The sequence below is a fragment of the Prunus avium genome, chromosome 1 (assembly GCF_965620075.1).
Source record: "Prunus avium chromosome 1, drPruAviu1.hap1.1, whole genome shotgun sequence".
NCBI lineage: Eukaryota > Viridiplantae > Streptophyta > Magnoliopsida > Rosales > Rosaceae > Prunus > Prunus avium.
The window spans coordinates 49,509,114-49,528,268 of NC_142284.1; the positions used below are offsets into that span (position 1 = coordinate 49,509,114).

Consider the following 19,155-nt stretch of genomic DNA (forward strand, 5'->3'; position numbering starts at 1 on the left):
CTGCCATCTGACAGATGTGTGGAACCATGATGCATGTTGGATACAATTCATTAATGAAATTATGAAAACCAGATCGAAATTCACCCCTTGTACTAATTATGGCCGGAGACTGAAATTTACCAGCATACCAATTATGCAGATCATTTATTTGGAATATGACCTATAAGTCAGCAACAAATTAATGAGAAATTTAATGCCTAAAACTACTGGATCCGATCGATAGCAAAAACAAAACAGCAAAAAAAAAACCCTAAGTAACCCTAATCCGTACATAGTTCGAGACCGACATGTCGAAATGAAATAAATTTCATGAGCACAGACTAATCTTGACCCATGAATTGATTCAAACAGATCAGTACTAATTAATCTTTCATGCAAAATTATGAACACAGAACAAACATGAATCAGAAAGAAACAGAGAGAGAGAGAGAGGGAAGTAGAGAGAGAGAGAGAGAGAGAAGTGGGTGACAGATAGAGAGTAAGCACGCAAAGCTTCAAGCATGAAACCCACCATGCAAGAAAACACCTTGTGTGCTCACTCTCTTCTGTCACCTCCATTACCCTGAACTAGTTAGCCCTTTTAAATATTGCACCAGAGAGATCGAAGAAACCCAAAACCCTATTTCGAATTCATATCTCCGAAACCCAGAAATGTTCTGTGAAATTGGAACATCACATATATTGGTTTGCTTTGCTTTGCTTTGAGATATGGGAACTTGTAAGGGGGTGTGGGAGGCTTTATATAGAAGGACAAAGAGAGAAAGAGAAGGGTTGCATCACGTATGGAATAATGTGGTTTTATCTTCTATTGGTCATCCTTGATTATTTTAATTCCCTTTTAATCACAGAGAGAAAAGAAAGAAAAGAAGTTCTCTAGAAACTTTATCTCTTTATCTCTCTCTTCCCATATGTTCATGCCCCAACCATATACATTTATTGATCGGTTACTGTCACCAATGCATCTTGTAATTTTAAATCTCCAACCTTCCAATCCTTGCTATTCACCTTTATTATGATCAGTGCACCACCATCCTTACAAACCCTATCTCTTCTGGCCTGAATCCTGGTCCTCTCTATATAATATTTAAAAATATAATTTTGGAAATCTAGTTTTGTGTTCCTAACTCCAAATGTATGCATATGTATGAGAAATATTTAAGAGTCTTCTGTGATTTACAAGAAATTGCATTGTGGGAGGATTTTATTTATTGTATATTGCCCTGATGGGATCTATTTCAGATCTGTACCAATAATAATGGTTTTTGTGTGTATGACATTAATTAAAGATATGCATAGGGATAGTCGTCATGTGAGTGACTTCCAACCGTCCATGTATATGGATTTCATAGGTCATAGAGCATGAATGGCTGGAAGTCTTGTCCCTAGAAAAATTCCTAAATACAACAGTTATACCTCGTCACATCAATCATACTAACATGATACAAGTACATATATGGATTTGAAATAACACACATTGTTGGTGACATCTATGTGTAATGAGTGATGTATATGCATAAGAATGACTAGGTGTCATTTCAGTATATTGGTCAGCATTGTGGTATACAACTCACAAACAATCATATAATAATCGATATGAGTCTACCTAATAGTTTCCTCTGTATGCGTATTAAGATTATGATTAGCAGCAGGGGTTGCATTTTGACCTAAACTACGAAGTCATGTCCTAGTTTATAGATTCTCTCATGTGTAAAGTAAATTTTCTTTCCAAAATATGACCTAATGATGGGTTTAAGAAGCAATTTCTTCGATAAGAATGTGGAAAAAGGGAGGAAAATTAACCAATGAACTTGAAGATATGCAGAAGGAGGCAATTAAAAATGTGAAGCTGTACATGTTTCGATGTTTAATTAGTAATTAAACATGATACTAAATCATAGTTGTCATTGAAATCACATGCAGAGAGATCAGCAGTATCCCCCCATTTGCTAAGCTAGATTGCAATGGTACAATATGCCTTGAATATCCATGACACAAAAAAAACACAGAAGGAAAATATATCTGCAAAGTCGAACATGCAAAAGTAGTATGCCCCCTTAATCAAATCATAGATTAATAAAATGCAATTAATAATTAAATTAAGCTAATTAGTAATTAACAAAGATATGTGGGCAGGCAGGCCCAGTCCTTTGAGAAAAAGAAAAAGAGAAAGGAATGGCTTCTTTCAAACCAGTTGGCCAATGAGGGCTCAACAGGCCCTCATTCTCGATCATACTATACACAAACCGGCGAAAAAAAGATCAAATGCGGCGCTAAAGCAGTTTAAAGTATATATGCTTTATAATAATTAATTCATAATAATGCAAAAGAGAATATATATCATCGACTTTGCAAATGCGTGGTTTGCGGGACGTCATGCCTTTGCTAAATTATTCCATAATTAACAAACATATATATTATATTGTAAGATTGGAATTTTTTTTCTTCTTTTGGCTCGAATTTGTAAGATTGGATTTGATACTTGCATAAAGCCTAAGACCAACCTTAATGGTAATTAATTATACAAAATGTATGCAGCCCATTAACGTCATGATAATTTAGCAAAGTTAAACCAAATTCATGGAATTCTTACCATTCGCAAAGAGAGAGAAAGTGGTTTCAACTTTGGTGATTGAGTTTGACAAGGCTTTGATGATATTGCTCATCTATTTTAGTGTTTTTTTGTGGTTGCTCAAATGACTCAGTTTTGATACAAACAATATTATACTTTAATATAATATAAACTACACGGAGGGGATTCGAATTTGAGTGCATAGGGGGAACACAAATCATGAACCTCTGCATTTAGGCATTGTGCATTTACCTGCATTTCGTAACATATGGACCATTCAACTAATCCAATACTTGTGGGGATGCCACATGAATTATAATAGTTTGTTTCCCTTTTTGAAAAAACTGACGGAGTTAGTCCATTTGACAAAAAAAATCCCTCCAATCTCGCTCTCCTCATTCTTCCTTTGATTTTAAAAAAAAAAAAAGGAAGTTGTAGTCCTCAACCGAAATTGATCGGGAAAATACCCAATTGATTGCTATTCTGATTGATGATGGAATATCTTCATGATGAGCTTCTTTGAGATCTTGGGTTTTCTGTGGTGAGGCTGGTGATGGTGCTAGGTGATCATAAGGGTTTTCTGTGGAAGGAGTAAAGTCAGAGGGCTTTTGGATTCCCTGCAATGAGGACGAAGGGGTATGCGTTTGATAAATATGATTGATTTATTGAGGTGTGGTGTGGGATTTACAAAGGAGCGGTGGTTGGGTTTTCAATGAGTGTGATGGCGGAGGTGTTTGAAGAAAAGGGTTTGTGTCTTTTTCTGTGGTGGGAGGAGAAATGGAGGGGTACAGAGGTTGGGATTCTTGGTTGGTGGGGTACAGAGGTTGGAAGGAAGTTGATGACTACGGCTTCCCATAGGAAAAAATGAAAATAAAAAAGATGAAGAGAAGGAAGAATGAAAACAGCAATGGAGGTTTTATTTTATTTTCTGTCAATAAATGGACTAACAACGTCATTTTATTTTTTAAAGTAAACAAATTATTGTAGTTGATGTGGCATACCCACAAGTATTGGATTAATTGAATGGTTCAGATTTTACGAAATGCAAATAAACGCACAATACCCAAATGCAGAGACTCGGGGTCCGGGAGGAGAGATTATAGAATAGTACTGTACCACCACGTCAGCTAGTACTACTTCCATTCAAAGTTTGCCACGTGTCATTTTTTAGAAAAAAAGTTATAGCTTATTTATAGTTGAATTTGAAGTTACTGTTTTAGCCTTCAAAACACTAAAAAACTTGGCAAACTGTTTTAGCCTTCCAAACACTTAAAATTCGGCAAAATTCATCCACCGCCGTTCTGCCTCTCCTCCCACCAACCCCTCCCTCTCTCTCTCTCTCTTCCTCTTTGTTTCTCTTCTTCCCTCCATCTCTCTCTCTAGAAAACAACGAATATGAGTTGACTGGGTTCAATTGGACATGCATCCATTAATGTAATTGAAGACAAGAGAGGAGAGAGAAACTGAGAGGAAGGAAGGCAAATAGAGGGATGGGGCGGCGACAAGTGGAGGTAATGCTGGGTTCAGGGTGGGTTGTGGTTGGCTGCTGTACAATAATCTATTTCTTCAATTTTTTTAATTCTTTTTTAGGGAGATGAGAATTGAGGAAATTGAACAATTGAGATTATGATTACGATGCTGTTGTTAAGGAAGAAAAATGAAAAAAAAATTTGAATGTGAAAACAAACACCATATGTAAAATAAGATTGTCGTTTGTACATGAGAGAGAAGGACGGAGGAATAGAAATAGAGGAGGAGTGGCGGCGGCGGCCAAGGGTAATTGCATCTGAGTTGGGGTGGGAGAGTTCATTCTTTTTTTCATTTTTAAAATTTCATTCTAAAGGGTAAAATCGGATGTCAAAGTCTAGCTGTCCAAAAAGTTTTTATTTTCTTTAAAAAATAACACGTGTCAAATTTTAAGAGGGAGTATCACCAGCTGACGTGGTGGTACAGTACTATTCTATAATCTCTCGTCCGGGAGAACACATCCGCTCCAACCAACTTAATTAAACGCGTATCAGCCTCAAATAACTTAGTTTAATTAAACGAATAATTAAGGTTAGTTATTATTTTTAAAACCACGCGGACCTTGGGCGTGTGAAAATACTTGTACTAGTATAATAGAGGCTATAATTCTAGGGCTAAGCTATATGAACAAGTGGCAGTGCCAATGAATGATGACAAGTGGTGGGGTATGAAGAAAAATATACCCATTATGGAAGTGGGCATGTCTTTTGTATGGTCTTAAGACTTTCCCTTTTTGGAGTGGGAAATGAGGGATGTGCTTACATACATATAGTCATACACATGTTGGTTCCAACAGGGCAACAGGCTTTGGCAAAATTATTGTATAAATATATACATATTTGTTCAAAAAAGCCACCACTTGCATTGCTAACCATGATGATAAAGCATCTTCTTCTGCTCATGGTCCGTAGTCCATGGAAATCGAACACTTTTCTTTTGGGTAAGTGGTAACCCTAATGGCAGGCGAGAGTCCCCTCGGAGAGGAGTATTGGACCAGCAAGCGGCATGCTTATTTGATTTTATTTTACTTTCTTCCACTTTCGGCAACCAAAACCAGTATATGAAATCCATCTGGGTGCATGCCACCTGCACGTGGCATTCTAGGGTTTATCTACTTCTTGGTTGAAGGGCCACCATCCATATATTTATTCTTCTTTGACATATAACATATGTTAATTAATTAACATGTAATAAGTGAATTAGGTCAGTTAATCAAGACGAATTCAGCGTCTCTCAATTAAATCAAATAAAGAGTGCATCGATGAGAATCAATTGAATTAGATTTGTGATTATATGAGAATCTTTGTGGTCCAGTGGTACGTGTCAATAATGTGTGGTTGGGGTGGATTTTCAACCCTAACTTTTGGCTTTGTGTTTGAAGATTGAAAACGCAGAACCACTTTCTTTTTTTCATTTTTGCTTTCTGGTTGCCATATTTGAATTCAAGTCACGTCCCATCATATGCCATATATATGTTGTAGCTTCCACTAAATCTTGTGCTGTCTGTATATATAACAAAGTTAAAGGGATAAATATACATCAATCAATCAATTCAATCCAAATTGTTCAGAAATATTTCATCTTTTATTTTGTAAAAAGAATTATTAATGTTTTAATGTTTGTTTCAATATGAGCCGCAACATCATCCAATATTAACTCGCACCAATGAACTTGGCAGTGGAGTATTTCGCAACAAAGGCGGACCAAGCCAAGGCAGGCAACCAAACCAACCATATGTGATGATTCAATTGAAGCAGAATTCAGAGGCATGTGCATGATCACGTGATGCACTTCCCATCTCCAGCTATTAATAATATGCAGCATCATGCATTGGTCCAGTATGGAGGCGGGCGATTGCAGCAGCAAGCAGATAACCATTTTGTGACTCATATAATCCAATATATTGTCCAGAAAACGAAAACCGGCAGTTCTGTCTGATAATGAACTCTTACCCCATCCCATGATAAGACATTATATGTAACGGGGATGTCATCATAGCGATACCTTAGGCCTACTATGTATTGTCATGTCGAAAAATAAAAAATATGACAATAGGTGATAAGTACCGCCATGGTCCCGTTAAAATTTGCAGAAAAATATATAAATAAATGGGTTTAAATGTACACAACATAATATTGTCGCATTTTCTCAACACCTTCATTACTCCTTTTGACTCTTTTTGGCTAATTCATAGGATGTGTGGGAGAAGTAGATAATTAACATGTTGTAGTTATAGCTAATTTTTACATTTGTTTCTATTCATGACTCCAGTGACACAGCATTTTCGTTTCCAACCTTATGTTGTAGTTAATTATAATTGGGTGTGCATATTTTAAATTATAAAGGATTTCTTCGTACATTATATTATAACACGTAAAATAGTAACATATTTAATTAGAACCACCAAACATCATATGTTGCTCAGGGCAAAATTACAAGAAAACAAGATGTAGAAGAGGAAGGAATGGAAGGAAAATAGAATACATGATCTCGCGTGTAAGGATAAGTTTTCCAATCACTTAAGAAATTAAATTATAGTGGTGTTTTTCTCTTATCATGAAATGAGTGGAAATTCAAAGATAAGACATCTTCCAACATTGAATCAATAATCACCCCAAATATTTGTGGAATGATTGTGGTTATTGGGCCAGCTGGGAAATTGTCAGAAAAATCTACCTTTTTGCATCACCAGGGAAAGAGGCCTTTTGTCCCGTTCTCCCTTTAGGCCTAGTTTTCCAAACTTCTCAACTCTGTGAAAATTGGACCCAATATCAATTTCTCATTCGATTTAGGTCCAATAACTGTTTTTTTATTAAATTAAGGCCCAACAACTTCGTTCTTCATGGTGCGCTTAGTAGTTCTCGGATATCACGCACGTGTTAAGAAACAAAAAAATAAAAACGACGCGTGGCTATATTATTTTTAAAAACAAAAATAAAAAATAAAGAATGGCAAATTTTGCCAACATAGACCTATTTCAACGAACTTTTGTCGGAAGAGGTTTGGGGAGTTTCACTAAAATACCCAAAATGGGAGCTGAAATTATAAAAATACCAAACACCCAAAACACTTTATAAACATACCCAAAACTCATCATTACATACACTCAAAACCCATTTATAAATATACCCAAAACCCATCATTACACACATACCCAAAACCCATTTTGGGTATGTTTCTATGTTTAAATAGTGCTTGGGTATTTTTATAAATACATGTCTAGGATTGGGTATTTTAGCCTTTTTGAATTACTTTAATTAGTAATTATATTTTAATTATTATTTTTTTAGTGAATATTTAAATATATTATAGATAATTAAATTTATCCAGAGCCCAAGAGCCGTGGCTATACTCTTTATATATAGGGTTATTCGCAGCAATGGTCCCTCAACTATACCCCAAGTTACACTTTGGTCACTCAACTCAAATATTAGTTGCAGAGGTCACTCAATTATGTGTTTTGTTGCACCGTTAGTCCTACCTTCAAATCTGTTACTTTTTCTGTTTAAAATGATGACGTGGCAAGCATCTCTTAAATTATTGATGGGCAAATGTGACTTTTCAGTTAAGATTATTTGTAGCAATGATCCATCATCTATACTCGGAGTTACATTTTGGTCACTCAATCAGGTGTTGTGTTGCACCATTAGTCCCTACCATTAGAGAGACTTGACGGTAGGACTAACGGTGCAACAAAACACCTAATTGAGTGACCTCTACAACTAATAATTGAATTGAGTGACTAAACTGTAAATATGGGTATAGTTGAGGGACCATTGTTGCGAATAACCCTTATATATATAGTGGGATCCTTTTTTTTATTTTCCAATTTTGGTTTATTGATAAGAGTTGTTTAGAGCATTATTCATCACAATTAGGCCATTACTCGAGTTTCTAATCGCTCGTCTTGTCCTCTTCTTTTTATTTATAAATTAGTATAGCCGCCCGGCTATTCTCGTTTTTCCTATCCCACAATTATTAGAACGGAACTGCAAGGGCAAAATAGGAAACGCGAAGGATTGATCCATCGAAGAGCCCTCACATATTTTTGTACTCTTCACGTACGCGTTTTATCCCTCTCCAGTCTTTACATTGCTGCCTTCCTCAACTCCTCCATCCAAAAAATTATAAAGAGATCCGAGGACTTTGGGATACCCTAACCCTAAACACAATCCACAGCCCGCTATCAAAACTTCCCACTTCGTCGAACTCTCACTGCCGCTTTCAGGTTCGCTCTCGTCTTTTGTTCAGTTTATAATCTATTTAAGCTCTCGTTGAATGCATAAACATTTTCAAGCTGTGGTTAGCGATTTATTCGTTCTGGGCAGATCGATTACTTGTGGGGTTTTGTTTGGTTCCTGTGAAAGTTCTGAAAACAAGGTCAAAAAGTTGTTCAAAACCTGAAAGTCTTAATCTTTGGTTCTTTGTGTGTTGACTTATTGCTTTTGTAATGCAGAGGTATTCTTGATTTGAATTTTGTAAACTGTGGTAACCAATTTTTTATACATATGTTTCTGATTTCAGTCTGATGAGTTTTTGATTGTATGACCTTAGTCATCTGGGTGGGGATACCATGATCTGGGCAGGGAAGGATTAGGCTTTTGATTTTCCAAGAGTCCCATAAAGAAAATCTCATAGAAAAAGATGTTCACATAAAAATATTCAAGATTGAGCATTTTTGTTGTTGAAATAAATTATTGCATAAAAGATGCACCTTCATTTTTAAAATACTGGTTAACAGTTTGAATATCAGTTATAATCTTACTGCGTAAACCAAGAGTACCTTAATTAGATGAGTTATAATTATAAATGTGATATCTTTTGGTTTATATTTTCAGTTATGGCTGCTGTGGCACCGGAAGGATCCCAATTTGATGCTCGTCAGTATGATGCTAAAATGAGTGAGTTGTAAGTTTTATTTTTGTCCTCTCTCTTTCTCTCTGTCTCTCTCTCTTATAGTCTTCTTTGATTCACATATTCAGAATTTTGCATGTGGTGCATATTTGTATTGCCAATGATAAAGAAGTTAATCTTGTTTTAATTTACTGATGGGAGCAGACTTGGAGCTGATGGGCAAGAATTCTTCACATCATATGATGAGGTTCATGACAGCTTTGATGCTATGGGATTGCAGGAGAACCTTCTTAGGGGCATTTATGCATATGGTAAATTAAATAATGCTACACCTTTTTTTTTCTTTTTGACTTTTTGACTTTTTGAAACTTGTTTCTGGGAAATTCTTGGCAAGGTGTGCCTGATCGGATGATTTTAGTTTCAAGCATTTTAGGAAGATTCAGGGTTATAACTCCATTTTGCATATAGAGTATATTGAGGTTTTCTGACAATTTTGTTGTGCGTGCGTGTGTGTGTTTGTTTAGATAACAGAAAATTAAGAATTGGTGTAATAGTTTAGGTTGTGACTTTTAAGACCGTCACTTGAAGCAAAATCCTACACCATTTAATGTCATGGCCACTGCCTCTTCTGTATTATATATATATATTATATGTCTTTATATGCATGTTTGATGGTATATAGTCATCCTTGTGGTAAATTGAAAAGCTGATTTGCAGTCCAAACCTTTTTTTTGAAGGTTTTGAGAAGCCCTCTGCAATTCAGCAAAGGGGAATTGTTCCTTTCTGCAAGGGACTTGATGTGATTCAACAGGCACAGTCTGGAACTGGAAAAACTGCGACTTTCTGCTCTGGAATTCTGCAGCAGCTTGATTATGCCTTACCTGATTGCCAGGCATTGGTTCTTGCACCCACACGAGAACTTGCTCAACAGATTGAGAAGGTTATGCGAGCACTGGGGGACTATCTTGGTGTCAAGGTTCATGCTTGTTTTGGTGGGACCAGTGTTCGTGAAGATCAACGCATTCTCTCCAGTGGGGTCCATGTCGTTGTTGGTACACCTGGTCGTGTATTTGACATGTTACGGAGACAGTCTCTTCGTCCAGATTACATTAAGATGTTTGTCTTAGATGAAGCAGATGAAATGCTTTCACGAGGTTTCAAGGATCAGGTCCAGAATTTCATTTTTATATTTATTATTTTTTTCTTCAGTAGCTGATACTTCTTACTACAAAAAATGAGTTTTGTGATGCTCACTGTTACCTGGGTTTGGCATTCAATTATGTGACTTGTGTTTGTAGTGCTTTTTGTAATTCTGTTTTAGCATAAGTTGAATGCTTGGCCTTCTAGGCTGAATTTGCAATTCCTACATTTAGAGATAAGTTTGAAGGAATTCAAAGTTTCCGTTTAGTTTACATGCTATTTGGTCTAGTGGTTTATTGTACTAACAACCTCGGTTCATATTTTCAGATCTATGACATTTTCCAGCTGCTACCATCGAAAATTCAGGTGGGAGTTTTCTCTGCCACAATGCCACCGGAGGCCCTTGACATCACTAGGAAGTTCATGAATAAACCTGTGAGGATTTTGGTGAAACGTGATGAGCTCACCCTTGAGGGTATCAAGCAATTCCATGTCAATGTTGATAAAGAGGAATGGAAACTTGAGACACTTTGTGATCTTTATGAGACCTTGGCAATTACTCAGAGTGTCATCTTTGTGAACACCAGGCGCAAAGTTGATTGGCTCGCTGACAAGATGCGCAGCCGTGATCACACAGTCTCTGCCACCCATGGAGACATGGACCAAAACACAAGAGACATTATCATGAGAGAGTTTCGGTCTGGTTCTTCTCGTGTGCTCATAACAACTGATCTCTTGGCCCGTGGTATTGATGTCCAGCAGGTCTCTCTAGTGATTAATTTTGATCTTCCAACACAACCAGAAAACTACCTCCACCGCATTGGTCGTAGTGGTCGTTTCGGGAGGAAGGGTGTTGCCATCAATTTTGTGACCAAGGATGACGACAGGATGTTGTTTGACATCCAGAAGTTTTATAATGTTGTGATTGAGGAGCTGCCGGCAAATGTTGCTGATCTGCTTTAAGGTTTTGCTTTGGTGCGGTAATTGGCTTCTAATTTGGAAGCCATATTTATTTTCTTCCTTGTAGGTGTAGGGGCCTTTATTTAGCATGGATCACTTGAATCTGGGGTATGGACCTGTGCATAAGAGACGGGCTCCCATTCCCATATTTCAGGTGTGCAAAAACCACATGAAAATTTTGTTGCATTTCTTGTATTTCTAGTATGTGAGACAACTCGCAGCAGTAACTGTGTTTGGATTGATTTGTTCTAAGTTTGGTTTTGAGATGGAATATTATGTTTGGAGTCATGGAAGTTTCTCGTTTGGTTAAAGAAATGCAGACACTGCACTTGGGGATAACTTTTCAATAATCAAAGAAGAGAAGAATAAGTTCTATCCTTGTCTCGACAAAAGTCCTCAGGAAAAAAGAATAAAAGAAACGAATATAGATTAAAAGATAAGGAAAGAAGAAAAAGATGAAAGATGGTTTAGATTCCCTCATAACAAATTATTGTTGATAACCCATGGGACAAAAGTGTTGCTAAGGACCTATGACCTCACGTGCATGCTTGTATCTTCTTTGATGACGGCTTTGATAATTACCTTTTGAATGTAAAGTGGAACTCACGATACAAATTTGAAATTACTTCCTAGCAAGACACATTCAAACTTGAACACAACCGTTGGACTGATAGAATGGTTTTTCTCACAAAAAAAAAAAAGACCCTTTGTGGGCTCAAGAGCAAAAGTGCATCCTTTATAGTTTATGAAGACCTAAAATTGTATTTTTATTGATAAATTAATCTTTCGTAGACAACATGATTCCCCACGAAACACGCCATCTAGAATCACTCATAAGGTCAGGTCAGCCTTGCTGCCTTCAAAACAAAACCACACAAGCCTGAGCAAATTGAGCAATTTCTCTTCTTTGTTGGACCCACACCTCTCTACTCCTCATTTGTTTTCTTCGTCTGTCAAGATCAGTTGGCCCTGCAAAACAAACCCTTCAAACGGTTCTAAACTCTCTGCCAAAATCCCATGGAAGACTACGGCAGATCAAAGTCATATGGTACTGCCAGTAGGACGATGCAGATGGAAAACTACTACGGACCTCCAAGACCACCCACTTCCTATGAGCTCAGGAGCTACAGTGTTTCCTATGCACAAACCCAGATGGCTAATAACAATAACAGGGACTTCAAGTTGAAGAAGGGAAAAAGCACTTCTGGGTCGTCCTCAAAGTCTAATTGGGGTCTCATGGACCCTGAGTTGCAGAGGAAGAAGAGGGTTGCTAGCTACAAAATGTATTCTGTGGAGGGCAAGATGAAGGGCTCCTTCAGGAAAAGCTTCAGGTGGCTTAAAGATAAGTGCACCCAAGTGGTTTATGGATGGTGGTGATTGGGATTTGGTGGGTAATGTTTAGTTTTACTCTATAAATAAGTCTTGAGAGCAAGTCTTGAATTTTGTGTCTTATGGAGTTATGGTTGTGATAGTTAAAAAAAAAAAAAAAAACAAGAATTGGGTTGTTGCAAATAGACTGAATTGTAAATTGGGCAAAGTACTGTCACTGGTTTTGAATCAAGTTATCTCCTTTCATAAGAATTCATGCCGGTTTCATTCAAACCTCTGAGCTTGAAGGTTGTGCTCACTGAATTAGATATGGAGTTTGATTCTCTATTGATCTTCAAAAAATTTCCTTTCCTTTTCATATTGCAGCTTTTTTTGTAAGCTTTAATTTGCACTCTGTAATCTAAGAGGTGCTCTGGCGTGGATGCGCTCACTCATCTCATAGTGTTAGAAATCTTCACCTATTCATCATTTTCTTGTAAATAGATTTGGTCACCAATATCATGTATCTTAATCGAACTTTATCTTCCCCCAAATTGGTAAACTGAAATGGTTCTTCATATCACACCTATGTATCAGCATTGTAAACAACAGTCTTGTGTGATCACTACACCAAAGTCATTCATGGCTGTTCATAATCTTTGGTGTCAATAGGTTGAGATGGTTTTATGAACTAGCTAGGCAGTGAATGGGGAACAGAGGGAAGCTTATAATTGGCTGGAATGTTGTAAGAAGCTATGCCAAATTTTAAGGAATTTCTAGCAACCCATGTGCTTGTAATTTCCATTACCATAAATATATGGGGCAACATTGGTGGAAGAACTGCTCTGCCCTTCCATATTTTTTGTTTGTTTTCAACAGCACCAAAACCCCATGGTTAAATAACAGAGTTGGAAACATAATCTGAATTTTTTGAATTAGACGTTAGTTAAATCATTTCACCCAGACAAAGCAAAACTATGTCTACGAAGTTTTTTGGTTTTTAATGTTCCCCTAAAACCAAAGACTGCAAATTCTATTTGCACTTGGAAGCAAGAGAACGTATCCTGTTTTTTTTGGGATAACTTTTACTTGAATTATGCTCGGATGCTCAGACCAAATTGCTTATTTTTTATGCCATGCCCATTTTTTTCTCAGCATTGGCAATTCCACCCCAAGAAAAGTAAATTATAGAACAGGAATTCTTTAATAAGGGTTATGGAAGCAGTTGACTTACTTTGCGTGGGGTGCAAGTGGATTTGGCTGAGTATATATAGCACAGTTCATATCTTTATATCAGCATCTGCATACTAAGTCAGACTTCTAAAAATTCCCAGTCAAATTGTCTCATTCATTTGCAGTACCTGAATATCAGGTCTGGACATTGAAGGTAACAGCCAAATTGTTTCATATCCTTTTCTTTCTTCCTTTTTCGTAAGACATAGGCTTTTATAAATTTTTTGATATGTTGATAATCAACTTCATCTAGAACTTACTAAAACCCACCGTTTTATGCATCCCATTAGTGTATAATGTGTTTCAGTTAAACCTTTCGTATGAACATCAGGCAAGGCCAACAGTATGGAGGAATTGGAAGCTAATTGTATGCAAATGGCTCCGGTACTTGAAAGTGAAGGAGACAACAATCGGTTGCAAGAAGTTGGTGGGCTTATAAAGGATGTTGCTGCTGAAGAGCTAAATCTAAAAGCCAGAATTGAAGAGGCTGAGAAGCTGCTTGCAAAGATCAGGCAAGATAAGCTTGAGCTGGCTGAAGACATAGCGCAAAGGATGGTATGTTAAAATGGTCTGCAATATGCACGAATATATGTGACTGGATTTCCTAATTCTTAGCTGCTGTGGTAGTCTCAACTTCAATTATCAAATAACATGATCATGAATGAAAATCTGAAACATCTTTTTGAAAACTATGTCAACAGTGTGATCGGAGATGTACCCTTCTTCCTCGGTTGGACTGCTTGATTAGTTATGGAAGGGGACTCAAATACTGCTTGACCCTGGAGAGGGAGAAAATGAATATATTGCAACTATTTCTGCTTCGTTTCACAGACAAAGCTAACCAAAGAAAACCAATTCAGCCCTGCTTGCCAGGAGAAGAGATATCTAAACGTGTATATATTTGTTTTCTGATTGTTTCTTGATTATTTATTTTTTTCTTACCATTAAGCCTTTTTGAGTTTGTTGGTAATGTGGACATGGGTTCAGAAATTGAATTTTAGGATGGGACACGGAACCAAAAGTTTGGCTAAGGAAAAACAGCTTCTGAAACAGATCAATGTGAGCCAGAAGGAGGGTGTTAGTTTATTTTCCTCACTTGAAGAGGAATATCATATGCTTCCTGAATATGTAAGATTAAACATTAAAGTTTGCTTAGAGTTTTCCATTTATACCCTGTACGCTTTCTTATTCTTTGGTTTTTTTTTTTCCTTTGGACGATTGAAACAGTATTCGTGGCGGCATTACGAGAGATGGTATCAGACCAATCAGAGAAATATAGTTCAATACCGCCTAAGACAAATCCAACAACTTAAATCGCAGAGGGAAAGTTTGGCAGTTCTATTGCAAGGGCAATGGGATGAAGCTATTGCTAATGCTAGTGGGAATGCTAATGCTAATGCCAATGCTGCTGCCAATGCTATTGCCAAGGGAAAGATTTGGGATTCTTTGGGTTCAAAAAAGTCCTTACTGGAACAAATCAAAGTAACGCACAAAATTCTAACTCATCAAATAGAGTAGGGGAGTTTTTACACACAAAATTATAACTCTTTTTTTTTCCTGTTATAATGTTTGCAGGTTACTTGTAAGGCGATAGATGGATTAACTAAATTACTGTTGGCTGTGCGGCCAAAAATTAACCAAGTTGAGAATGAATTGAAGGTCGCTGAGAAAGATATAGAGACCTTGCAGAAAAAACTACCATGGATTGATCAGAAGAAAGATGAAGCACACCAATGCATTCACAAACTGAAAAAACAACAGAGTGAGGAGATATGATGAGTTAGTTTAGTTAAACACAGTTGGGTGTGTTTAACAAGACTTGGCCACTTGGCAGTCAGTCAGCAAGTCCTTGCAAGTTGAGGAACTCCACCCACCAAATACCAAACCACATATTCATTACCACAAGAAGAAAATGTGATGGCAATTAGCTCTTTCGTCAAAGCAACAGGGAGATGCCAATCCGCTCACCTTTTTTATGAAAAATTATTATGTGTTCGTAGGACCACGGGACATCCAAATTATTGATATGCATTAATGTAAAATCATTCTAGTGTATTGAAAATTATGTGTTCTCTTTTGTATCAATAAACATGAGAGATTCGAATTTAAGATCTCTTTTGTGTATTTCTAAAAGAAAAAAAGAGTTTTTTTGTTTTTGTTTTTGTTTTTTAAATGAGTTGAATAAAAGATTCAACATCAATATTGCGCAATTGTAGAATAACTATTATTCAAACGGCATGTAGCTTTATTATGGTATTTACTGAAATCAAAATTCTTCATCCTCTCTATTTCAAGTTCAAGGCACTCCTCTTTTTACTCTTGTGGCCTTTCTTCATTCTTCCATTCATTTTCGTCTTTACTGTTCAGATGATGCAGAGTTGCTGCCTGAATAACTATATCTACGAAGTTTTTTGGTTTTTAGTGTTCCCCCCTAAAACCAAAAACTGCAACTCTATTTGCACTCAGAAGCAAGAGAACGCATCCCTTTTTTCCTTTTAGAAAGCTTTTACTTGAATTATGCTCAGACCAAATTTTGCTTATTCTATAATGCCATGTCCGTTTTCTCGGCTTTGACAATGCCACCAAGAAAAGTATATTTATTTTGTCAAGTTTTCCGATGTAGGTCTTTATTTATTTATTTTGTTAGAAATGGAATTCATTCATAGAATCAAAGTAGCGTACATAGAACGACATAAAATAATGGCCTTGTTAAAACCTTCATGAGGGACAAATCTCAGGATAGGAAAGAGTGCCACACATGTCATAGACTAACAAGAGAGTCTGAAATAGTCACGTAGGACCAATGTTAGAGCAAGATAAAATAAAACAGCAAACTAACACATACACCTTCGACGTAAAGACCTCCGACGAGAACACTACAACACAATCCAATTGTCAAAAGAGTCCTGCTATGAAATCATACTCTTTTGCACAACCACAAGACAATGAGAACATTCAACAGAGAGCACAATACGCCACTAAGCACACCATCTCCAGCCACCTCCAATAGTAATTGGTGATTAAAAAAGAGAAATTTGTAAGGAGCAACACAAAGAAGAGACTAACTGCAAACAGGCCAGGAAAGAAAATAAATATAAAAAAAGCCCCCAAGCATGTCGTATCATCTCAACACTAACAAAGAAACCTCCTATGAAAACATAGTCCTTGAGACAGGCGGAGAATCAAAGATCAGTTAAGGAGAGAAAGATGAAAACACCACTCACCAATAACAAAACTAGCCTAGCCACTTAACCTGAACATGAGGATCAGGCATAAGAGCATTTGTCGGATGCCAAGCCCACGAATGCTCCAAGAACACATTAAGGAAGACGTCCAGAAGACTCCACTGGGCTAGTCTTCATAGGTTTGTCAAGAAGGACACCAACATCACTTGAATTCGCAGTTCCCATTGCAGAGTAACCAGCCAAACCTGTAAAGATGGGTAAAAAGATGGTACCCAACAACCCTAGTTGTCAAAAACCTAGCCCAACACTGTGAAAATGAGGATCGAAGCTATAGACCCTAGGTGAAGAGCCACCCACACCAAATCTTTGGATAGCGGCCGTCTTTGTTAGATTTCAGAGAGACAGGCTAGCGGCCCACTACTAACAACACCGATATTATTCCCAACTTAACCACCTACAAAGCCCAGTAGGTATGTGGTTTTATCACAAAAGGCCTCGGTGATATTAGTAATGGAACCATTCATTATATATTGTATTTTATTTAGTCAAGTTTCCAATGTGGAACTTGTATTCTTCAACCCGCCCCCTCATGTGGGATCACCATATAGTGGGCCACACGTGGAGCCAAATCCATATCGGAGTCAATTATTTAATCCCAACACATGAACACCATGTATTGGGTAATGGATAGGGGTAGGGGTAAACATTCAAGCCTAACATGTAAAGACCACATATTGGGTAAAGGCCCAATTTAGGCCCAGTCAATCAACTCAGAGTTAAATTTCAAAGAGACGGGCCAGGGGCCCACTATTAGCAATACCAATATTGTCCCCAACTTAACCACCTACAAAGCCTACTAGGTGTGGGATTTTATCACAAAAGGTCTTGGTGATATTAGTAGTGGAACCATTCATTATATATTTTATTTTAGGCTTAATTGCTATAGTGCACCCTGAAACATTGATCAATTCTCACTTTATCCCCCTAAAGTTAAAGTGACCCACTTTGCCCCATTGACCAAGGTTTGATATTCCACATTACCCTCTACCGTCAATTCCATCCAAAAGTCCATTAAGTTTGATGATGTGGCAGGGGTGTTTTAGTAATTTTGTGCACCTAGGTCATTTACTCAAATTTGAGTGGGTAATGTGGCAAAGTGGAGCCCACCTCCAGTATGGATTAAAAAAAAATTTTAAATACAAAAATTGAAAATAAAATAGATTTTAGAAAGAAAAAAAAAAAACCCTACCTATCCCTTCTCCCCTAGTTGCACCAAATCCACCCATTCCTTCTTTGTCCTTGTAACCCCCCCACCCACCAGAACCCCACATCCCCCCCCCCCCCTCCCCCCCACCTGCACCTCACCCCTCTTCCTATGCAGAACCTACAAACCATTGCCCCCCCACCCGCAACCCACCCCTCCTTGTGCAGAACCCAGAAACCTATTCCTCCCCTCCCCCCGCAACCTGCAACCCACCCCCTCCCTGCGCAGAACCCAGAAACCCACCGCCTCCCCCCCCCAGTGCCCCACCTCGCCCCACCCCCACCAATTTCTTACAACTCCCCTGATTTCTTCTATACTCCCCATTTTCCCCATTGAGACCCATCGCCCCCTCCCTCTAGTTTTTTCTACCCCACTCTCACAAAACCCCAACCCCCATACCTATTCCCCTTCTCCCCGACCTATGCCCCTCTAGCCCATTTTCCCCATCGCAACCCACCCTGCACAGAGAGAGAGAGAGAGAGAGAGAGAGAGTTCAATTTTTTAAAGTTTTAAATTTAATGTTTATTAATTTTTAATCCATGCTGGAGATGGGCTCCACTTTGTCACATTACCCACACAAATTAGTGAGTAAAAAACATAGGTGCACAAAATTACAAAATTACAAAAAAAAAAAAAAACCTACCACGTCATCAAACTTAACGAACTTTTGGATGAAGTTAACGGAAGGGGAAATGTGAAACATCAAACCTTGGTCAAGGGGGAAAGTGGGTCACTTTAACTTTAAGGGGGTAAAGTGAGAATTGACTAATGTTTTAGGGTGCACTGTAGCAATTAAGCCTTTATTTTATTTAGTCAAGCTTCCGATGTGAGACTTATATTCTTCAACAATTTTCTCCTGAAGGTAAGGCTTGAGATCGCAAAACGGACGACAAAGGGGGCATGAGGAAAGCCACCTCCACAGTGACCACCGACCCCCACGAAGCAGCTTGCACCATGATCGTTGTTGACTTGGAGACTGTTAGCACAATAACAGGAGCAGAACCACCAAAACCACCATACCAAGTAGAGGTGGGCATTAATTCAGTTGATCCGACCAAACTGGCCGAATCAATCTGTATTTTTCTGTTTGGTTCGATTTTGACTTTAAAAAAGTC

The 19,155-nt window shown here is 37.8% G+C and overlaps 3 protein-coding genes across 3 annotated transcripts; all 3 read left to right on the top strand.

Annotated features, from left to right (window-relative positions):
• The first annotated feature begins 8,157 nt into the window (after positions 1–8,157).
• On the top strand, positions 8,158–11,338 carry LOC110764799 (eukaryotic initiation factor 4A-14). The gene is made up of 5 exons (XM_021967829.2): positions 8,158–8,324; positions 8,935–9,004; positions 9,155–9,261; positions 9,688–10,118; positions 10,418–11,338. The coding sequence occupies exons 2-5, from the start codon at positions 8,937–8,939 to the stop codon at positions 11,051–11,053; spliced, it is 1,242 nt and encodes a 413-aa protein (XP_021823521.1). The 5' UTR covers positions 8,158–8,324; positions 8,935–8,936; the 3' UTR covers positions 11,054–11,338.
• A 516-nt stretch (positions 11,339–11,854) lies between these two features.
• On the top strand, positions 11,855–12,737 carry LOC110764822 (ABC family ABC transporter, putative (DUF3511)). Its single transcript, XM_021967860.2, has one exon. It carries the CDS (start codon positions 12,068–12,070, stop codon positions 12,425–12,427), a length of 360 nt encoding a protein of 119 aa, XP_021823552.1. The 5' UTR covers positions 11,855–12,067; the 3' UTR covers positions 12,428–12,737.
• A 149-nt stretch (positions 12,738–12,886) lies between these two features.
• Positions 12,887–15,701, top strand: LOC110764814 (proton pump-interactor 1-like). Its single transcript, XM_021967849.2, has 6 exons — positions 12,887–13,745; positions 13,923–14,146; positions 14,293–14,484; positions 14,579–14,719; positions 14,819–15,073; positions 15,167–15,701. The coding sequence occupies exons 2-6, from the start codon at positions 13,937–13,939 to the stop codon at positions 15,365–15,367; spliced, it is 999 nt and encodes a 332-aa protein (XP_021823541.2). The 5' UTR covers positions 12,887–13,745; positions 13,923–13,936; the 3' UTR covers positions 15,368–15,701.
• Positions 15,702–19,155: the final 3,454 nt, after the last annotated feature.